The 8380-nt window shown below is 50.3% G+C and overlaps 1 protein-coding gene across 1 annotated transcript in view; it reads left to right on the forward strand.

The window, feature by feature from the left end:
• Positions 1-6420: 6420 nt before the first annotated feature.
• brsk1a (BR serine/threonine kinase 1a) overlaps positions 6421-8380 on the forward strand; it is a gene marked incomplete at both ends in the record, with an annotated part of 11313 nt that continues 9353 nt past the window's right edge. The window contains 6 exons of the mRNA XM_080541990.1: positions 6421-6505; positions 6983-7077; positions 7420-7505; positions 7674-7814; positions 8129-8245; positions 8344-8377. Coding sequence (XP_080398116.1) covers positions 6421-6505; positions 6983-7077; positions 7420-7505; positions 7674-7814; positions 8129-8245; positions 8344-8377 — 558 coding nt within the window. The remainder of the gene's footprint in view (positions 6506-6982; positions 7078-7419; positions 7506-7673; positions 7815-8128; positions 8246-8343; positions 8378-8380) is intronic.

Below are 8380 nucleotides of genomic sequence, written 5' to 3' on the forward strand. Positions count from 1 at the left end.
GATGGAAGAGGCTTAGTAGAGAGTGTCTGATTCGGATCAGACAGGACACTGGACGCCAATAGACCCTCTCTACCGTGTCTATCTGGGGGGTATTCCATCAACGTCGCTAAAGGAAAATCTAGGCTTATTTTGACAAGTCTCGCGAGATCTATCAAGATATGCCTGGATCTTTTTAAGAGTCTCGCGAGACTTAACGAAATAAGCCTAGATTTTCCTTTAGCGACGTTGATGGAACACCCCCCTGTTATGCTTGGAGACCAGCAGATGGCAACATATAGAAGCACAATACAATCTTTATTGGTACATTTTTGAACAGATGTGATCATGTTGCACCCACAGCACCAACCCCGACACCCTACACGCCCATACCCCCCCCCCCCCTAAATTAGGCTACAAACGGCATGGAGCTGTAGCCTAAGTTGGCTGACATCAAATCAAATCCATGTCCTATCTGAACATCTGGGTCATTTTGCGGGTCGAGAACATACCCAGTATTTAGGACAAGCTGACTGGCCAATATTTGCTATCTTGCTCGGCAACGGCTCTTTCCCCCAGCTTCTATGTTCTTATTGGCTATAACGTTATTCCTCATTAACAGCTGGAGGATGTTCACAGTAGACCATATTAATATACTAACAATCCTCTGATGAATTTCAGATACGAATCTTGATATTTAGACAATTCAGAGGAAACAGCGACCCAACCATTGGAAAGTTTCTCATAACGGCTCAAATTCAAAATGTCCCGAGAGTTTTCAGTTATTTCCAGCCTCGGTTCTTCAATGAACCCACCGCATGCAGGGTTCTCAGACGCACCTGTCTGTGTCTACCTGTTTGGGGCGTTTTTCTGTGTGAAGATGAACTTAGATTATTATCTTGGAGGAACCTTTATTGAACCCCTCATTTGTGCAGGCATCGCTGGTGGAGGTAGAATTCGGAGGACGGGCTCATTGTAAATGTGCACACACACCAGGTATCCCTCTGCAGTAGCGGTGTTACCAAAAGGCATAGGCAATTGCTTGGGGCCTCGTCAGCCAAAAGGGCCTCGTGAATTGTTTTTCCTTGTCACTCCAAACGGATGATAATCTGTATTTTAAAAATCCATGTGAGAGGTCCCGGTTCAAACCCCACCGGTTACACTTCTGTTGGACTACTAAACTAAACCCAGTAGGCTACTCGCCATGGCTCTGTGGAGGTCTGCTGCCCTCTGGTGGCAGTAACACATATCTGTCTGCTAATGGAGATTCAACGGTTCAACTCTAAAGCTTTAAATTATTACATAAATAACATAAATTCTCATAAATGTAAGGTTCAGTTTATTGCTGTCTCGATTAGCAATCCATTTGTTTTGTTTATAAGAAGGTTCACCCATCACTGGTTAACCAATGCTTTTGAATGAAAGCTACAATAGGGTCACTGTCATCAATCCAATGCAAAGATTTAGTCTGTTTGCAAATCTGTTTATCACCATCCTAATTGTTCTATACTAGAATGTTCTATGTTGTGTTGTGTTGTGTTCTGGTCCTGGTCCTTGTCCTTGTCCTGGTCTGGTCCGTTCCATGTATGTATACGTCCCACATATGTGTGTGTGTGTGTGTGTGTGTGTGTGTGTGTGTGTGTGTGTGTGTGTGTGTGTGTGTGGCTGTGTGTGTGTGATGATGAGTTCAATATGTCACAGTATTCCAACAGGCAGCAATGTGAGTGTGTGTGTGTGTGTGTACAGTACATCTGAATGCTTCATATCGTTCACTCCAAAGGTCATGTCTGCCTGAGAAAGGATGGAGCAGGTGGGGGGGGATAGAGAGGTGGGAGAGGAAGAGGAAGTAGAGGACAAGAGGAGGGAGTGAGGAGGACAATGAAGAAGGGAGAGGAGGAGAGAGAGGGAGCCTTTGTGTCCTAACCCAAACAAACCACTGTAGGTTGAGAGACAGAAGGAGGAGGAGAAGGAGGAGAGGAGATGGGGATTGGAGGAGAGACGAGGTACAGTACAGAGTGATAGAAAATCACAGAGCAGGGGGAGGTTAGGGTGGTAGGGATGGTAAAGGCCAAGAGAAAGAGGAATGAAATGAGACAGGAGTCATGGTGATGAGGATGATGAAGATGAGGAGCATTCCCTGGCCAGCAGTGTGGATCGAACCATCCATGAGGCTGGAGAGGGGTGCGTCTTCTGAACCTGACGTTCTGCTACTTCCTGATTCCTCCTGGTTCTGGGTGTCAGCATTGAGGTTCTGTTAGGTTCTGTTATACAGCATAGAATGGACCATGTCTATGCAATGAACAAATGTTTTACAATTAAAACAGCGTCGACGGTCCTGATAGGTTGGGAGCTGTCCATGGTCCTGAGAGTGAGAGAGAGAGAGGGGGGGGAGGGAGAGAGAGAAAGAGAGAGAGTCACATGAAGTCTGTAAGATGGTGGATGTCTGAATCTACCCAGAATAACTTGAGCATGTCTGTTTCATACCAACACACCGGCTTCTGTGGCTTCAGGCTTTTTAAGCCTTTTCAATTCATTAAAGCAATTAGAGTTGATACATTGTAGATTACATAAAATACAGCACACAGAAAAAAACATACAACGTTTGAGAAAAAAAAAAACGGAATATTATAGAGAAGTCAAGATGATTCGACTAAATCCTTCGTATGAACAGTTATTTTAGAGTCAAGTACTTACCCAATTTCTACGGTACTCTGGGACATCTGTCTCTGGAATGTGGAACTGCTTTCCTTGAAAATAGAATTCGAATTGGACGCCATTCCATTCCATTCCATTCAGTTTTAATGAACAACATGCTTCAAAAGGCCTTTTCTTTGTCCCAGTTTAAATGCATTAGCACGAGTATGTGTACAGTACGTGTGTGCCTACTACAGATAGAGTTGTATCAAAGGCTGACACCTTTATAAGCCCATAAATCAATATAATAATTCAGATATGGGAATACCGCTGAAATGCACATAGATAGATACACATTTCAAGCAAGAGATTCTGATTATATTCACGATAGAAATGTCACGGTCAGTGAAACACAACGCCCCTCTATTAAACCTGGTCATGCTCACCTAAAACTAAAACGGTCTATTCAACTAACAAGCGTCGTGGCGACGGTGGGACAAGGTCCTGGTCTGACTCCAGCAGCAGGCAGCAGCGGTGTCTCTGGGCTGAATGCAGAGATCAGCGGATTTGGAGGAAGATGAGAGGGAGGGAGGGAGGGGTAGAGAGAGGAGGATGGGGAGAGAGGGAGGGGAGAGGGAGGGGTAGAGAGAGGGAGGGGTAGAGAGAGGAGGATGTGGAGAGATGGAGGGGTAGAGAGGAGGATGGGGAGAGAGGGAGGGGAGAGGGAGGGGTAGAGAGAGGGAGGGGTAGAGAGAGGAGGATGTGGAGAGAGGGAGGGGTAGAGAGGAGGATGGGGAGAGAGGATGGAGAGAGGGAGGGGTAGAGAGGAGGATGGGTAGAGAGGGAGGGGTAGAGAGGAGGATGGGTAGAGAGGGAGGGGTAGAGAGAGGAGAATGGGGAGAGAGGGAGGGGTAGAGAGGAGGATGGGTAGAGAGGGAGGGGTAGAGAGAGGAGGATGGGGAGAGAGGGAGGGGTAGAGAGAGGAGGATGGGGAGAGAGGGAGGGGTAGAGAGAGGAGGATGGGGAGAGAGGGAGGGGTAGAGAGAAGAGGATGGGGAGAGAGGGAGGGGTAGAGGGAGGATGGGGAGAGAGGGAGGGGTAGAGAGAGGAGGATGGGGAGAGAGGGAGGGGTAGAGAGAGGAGGATGGGGAGAGAGGGAGGGGTAGAGAGAGGAGGAGGATGGGGAGAGAGGGAGGGGTAGAGAGAGGAGGATGGAGAGAGAGGAGGATGGGGAGAGAGGGAGGGGTAGAGAGAGGAGGAGGATGGGGAGAGAGGGAGGGGTAGAGAGAGGAGGATGGGGAGAGAGGGAGGGGTAGAGAGAGGAGGATGGGGAGAGAGGGAGGGGTAGAGAGAGGAGGATGGGTTAGAGAAGGAGGGGTAGAGAGGAGGATGGGGAGAGAGGGAGGGGTAGAGAGGGGAGGGTGGGGAGAGAGGGAGGGGTAGAGAGAGGAAGATGAGAGGGAGGGAGGGGTAGAGAGAGGAGGATGGGGAGAGAGGGAGGGGTAGAGAGAGGAGGATGGGGAGGGAGGGAGGGGTAGAGAGAGGAGGATGGGGAGAGAGGGAGGGGTAGAGAGGAGGATGGGGAGAGAGGGAGGGGTAGAGAGAGGGAGGGGTAGAGAGAGGAGGATGGGGAGAGAGGGAGGGGTAGAGAGAGGAGGATGGGGAGAGAGGGAGGGGTAGAGAGAGGAGGATGGGGAGAGAGGGAGGGGTAGAGAGGAGGATGGGGAGAGAGGGAGGGGTAGAGAGGGGAGGGTGGGGAGAGAGGGAGGGGTAGAGAGAGGAAGATGAGAGGGAGGGAGGGGTAGAGAGAGGAGGATGGGGAGAGAGGGAGGGGTAGAGAGAGGAGGATGGGGAGGGAGGGAGGGGTAGAGAGAGGAGGATGGGGAGAGAGGGAGGGGTAGAGAGGAGGATGGGGAGAGAGGGAGGGGTAGAGAGAGGGAGGGGTAGAGAGAGGAGGATGGGGAGAGAGGGAGGGGTAGAGAGAGGAGGATGGGGAGAGAGGGAGGGGTAGAGAGAGGAGGATGGGGAGAGAGGGAGGGGTAGAGAGGAGGATGGGGAGAGAGGGAGGGGTAGAGAGGGGAGGATGGGGAGAGAGGGAGGGGTAGAGAGAGGAGGATGGGGAGAGAGGGAGGGGTAGAGAGAGGAGGATGGGGAGAGAGGGAGGGGTAGAGACAGGAGGATGGGGAGAGAGGGGAGGGGTAGAGAGAGGAGGATGGAGAGAGAGGGAGGGGTAGAGAGAGGAGGATGGGGAGAGAGGATGGAGAGAGGGAGGGGTAGAGAGGAGGATGGGGAGGGAGGGAGGGGTAGAGAGAGGAGGATGAGGAGAGAGGATGGAGAGAGGGAGGGGTAGAGAGAGGAAGATGAGTTAGAGAGGGAGGGGTAGAGAGGAGGATGGGGAGAGGGAGGGGTAGAGAGGAGGATGGGGAGGGAGGGAGGGGTAGAGAGAGGAGGATGAGGAGAGAGGATGGAGAGAGGGAGGGGTAGAGAGAGGAAGATGAGTTAGAGAGGGAGGGGTAGAGAGGAGGATGGGGAGAGGGAGGGGTAGAGAGGAGGATGGAGAGAGGGAGGGGTAGAGAGAGGAGGATGGGTTAGAGAGGATGGAGAGAGAGGGTGTGAGACCCGGATGCTGATGCGAATGAGACGAAGGAAGAGGAGAGAGAAAATATCGATTTACGTTTTACGGCAAAGAAAAGCAAAGGAGGACTATAAACCTGGGGAGGCCCGCGCGCCGCAACGTGTTACAGTGAACGGAAATTAAAAAGTCCGTGTAGTTTAGTGTTTTAGTGTAGGATTCGTCAGCGGATATTTCTTTTTTCACCGGTTAAGCGTTGAATAGATGCTTTCGGACCCGGCGAGGGAGGACACGGCACGGCAGAGAGGAAAGATGCTGTGAGAGAGGGAGGGAGAGAGAGAGGGAGGAGGGGGAGACGGAGGAGGGCGCTACGGTAAAGATGGTTGTTTTGCAAGGACCACATCTCTCCTCCACGAAAACCGCAACCATGTTTCTAGCGGACGGTCATTTCGCGATACACAGAAACTTTAAAATGGTCCGGTTTTGACAGACGGTTCTGCTGGCCGTGGTTAGACATACAGGCATACGCTAAGAGAAGCTAACACCGGTGGAGGGGAGCACTGAGAGGCTAGTGGCTAACAGAATCCACTCTGTTCTACCTGGGATCAGGCCCTGAGACAGTCAATATGGTTTACCCCTGCATGCCCCGATAGGAACATTGTACTCGTCATTTTGATTTCTTATCTAATGGTGTTTAATTAAACATGTTGTCGGGCAGGCTCCCTATAGAAAGGTAACGTACAGATAAAAACATATTTGTAAATGCATACTCATAGTTGTCGATAATAAATAAACACAATACTTAATGATATAGTACGTTGTGGATGGAATATGCCTGTATCATAAGTACCGCTCTTAGACCCCTAATAAAGTAATAACAACATTATAAACCCCCATGCAACGTAGAGCTTATGTTAGTGTAAAACAGCCTGATATCTTCAGTGATCTGTCCCATCAGTTTCATCATCATCAGATATAAACACATCTTGCAGAGCAGCCAGGAACACAAGATTGTGACCTTCTGAAGCAGCAGTCAGGGTGGGAATGTCCAGTCAGGCCCAGTTCTAGTTCTCTTGTCTGGACTTGCCTCTCTGTACAACTATACAACGTGTGTGTCTCTACGTAGCGTCGTACAGCGACCCCGAGCCTGTCTTTAGCGTTGTGATGCCCCCAGGGCTGCGGTGGGCTGTCTTAGAACCACAGTTGTCAGTCAGTCTGTCGCCAGCCTGCGGAGCAGCATGAGTAAGGAGCTGTCGCTCGGTCAGTCAGCTCAGTATGTGGGGCCGTACCGCCTGGAGAAGACCCTGGGGAAGGGCCAGACAGGTGAGGTCACACACACACGTGTACATACACACACACACACACACGTGTACACACACACACACACACGTGTACACACACACACACACACGTGTACACACACACACACGTGTACATACACACACACACACATACACACACACACACACGTGTACGTACACACACACACACTTGTGTACACATACACACACACACGTGTACATACACACACACACACACACACACACACTTGTCTACACATACACACACACACACACTCGTGTACACACACACACACACACACACACACCTACGCATGCACACCTGCACTCACTCACTCACACATACACATACACAGACGCACACACTCGCATACACACACACCTGCACACACTCAAACACACACACACACCCACACCTGCATGCGCACACACACACACACATACTTTACACATGCACACACATACACACACACATCCATGTGTGGTCTGTCTCCGTCAGGTCTGGTCAAGCTGGGGGTTCACTGCATCACTGGGCAGAAGGTCGCCATCAAGATCGTCAACAGAGAGAAGCTGTCAGAGTCAGTCCTGATGAAGGTGAGGAGGAGGAGAAGGAGGGGGAGGATGGTGATGATGATGATGTGATGATGTGATGATGATGATGGTGGTGATGAAGTGATGATGTGATGATGATGATGATGGTGGTGATGATGATGGTGGTGATGATGATGATGGTGGTGATGATGGTGGTGATGATGATGATGATGATATAGATATAGATTCAGCAATGAGATAACACATGCATGCAAAGACATTGTCATTCAGGGTTAGGACAAGACTTGATTTGATTTGACTATACAGCACAGTGATGGGAAATATCTGTTTCTCTCTGTCCTCTTCCTCTCCCTCTCTCTCTCCGTTCTTCCCTCTCTTGTCCAGGTGGAGAGAGAGATAGCCATTCTGAAGCTGATAGAGCATCCTCACGTGCTGAAGCTGCATGACGTCTACGAGAACAACAAGTATCTGTGAGTTGATTCAAAATCAGGTGGCTGTGTGTGTGTGTATGTGTGTGTGTGTGTGTCCATCTCACACACACACACACACACACACACACACACACAAACACACAGGAGCACAGCTGTGCTCTGTCTGGTCCCTGTCTGTCTGTCTGACCCTTGCCCCCCCCCCCCCAGGTACCTGGTGTTGGAGCATGTGTCGGGGGGGGAGCTGTTTGACTACCTGGTGAAGAAGGGCCGGTTGACTCCTAAAGAAGCCAGGAAGTTCTTCAGACAGATCATCTCAGCCCTGGACTTCTGCCACAGCCACTCCATCTGGTAATCCACCCCCTACGTAGCATTATAGCATGTAGCATTATAGCATGCTAACAGCCACTCCTTCTGGTAATCCACCCCCTACGCAGCATTATAGCATGTAGCATTATAGCATGCTAACAGCCACTTCATCTGGTAATACACCCTCTATGTAGCCATGTCATCAAGTAAACACTATATGCTAGACCAGGGAGGCTGGTGGAGGTAGGAATCGGAGGACGGGCTCATTGTAATGCATAGAATGGAACGAGGAATGGTATCAAACACACCTTATAACCTGTGTGTGTGTGTGTGTGTGTGTGTGTGTGTGCGTGTAGTCATAGAGACCTGAAGCCTGAGAACCTGCTCCTGGATGAGAAGAACAACATCCGCATCGCTGACTTCGGCATGGCCTCCCTACAGGTGGGGGACAGCCTGCTGGAGACCAGCTGTGGGTGAGTACTGTGTGTGTGAGTACTGTGTGTGTGAGTACTGTGTGTGTGAGTGTGTGTGTGTGCGTCTACATAATCTCTCTCTCTCTCTTTCCTTCCAGATCTCCTCACTATGCGTGTCCGGAGGTCATACGGGTA

This window comes from Nansenia antarctica, assembly GCF_963989245.1.
Source record: "Nansenia antarctica genome assembly, chromosome: 11".
Classification (NCBI taxonomy): domain Eukaryota; kingdom Metazoa; phylum Chordata; class Actinopteri; order Argentiniformes; family Microstomatidae; genus Nansenia; species Nansenia antarctica.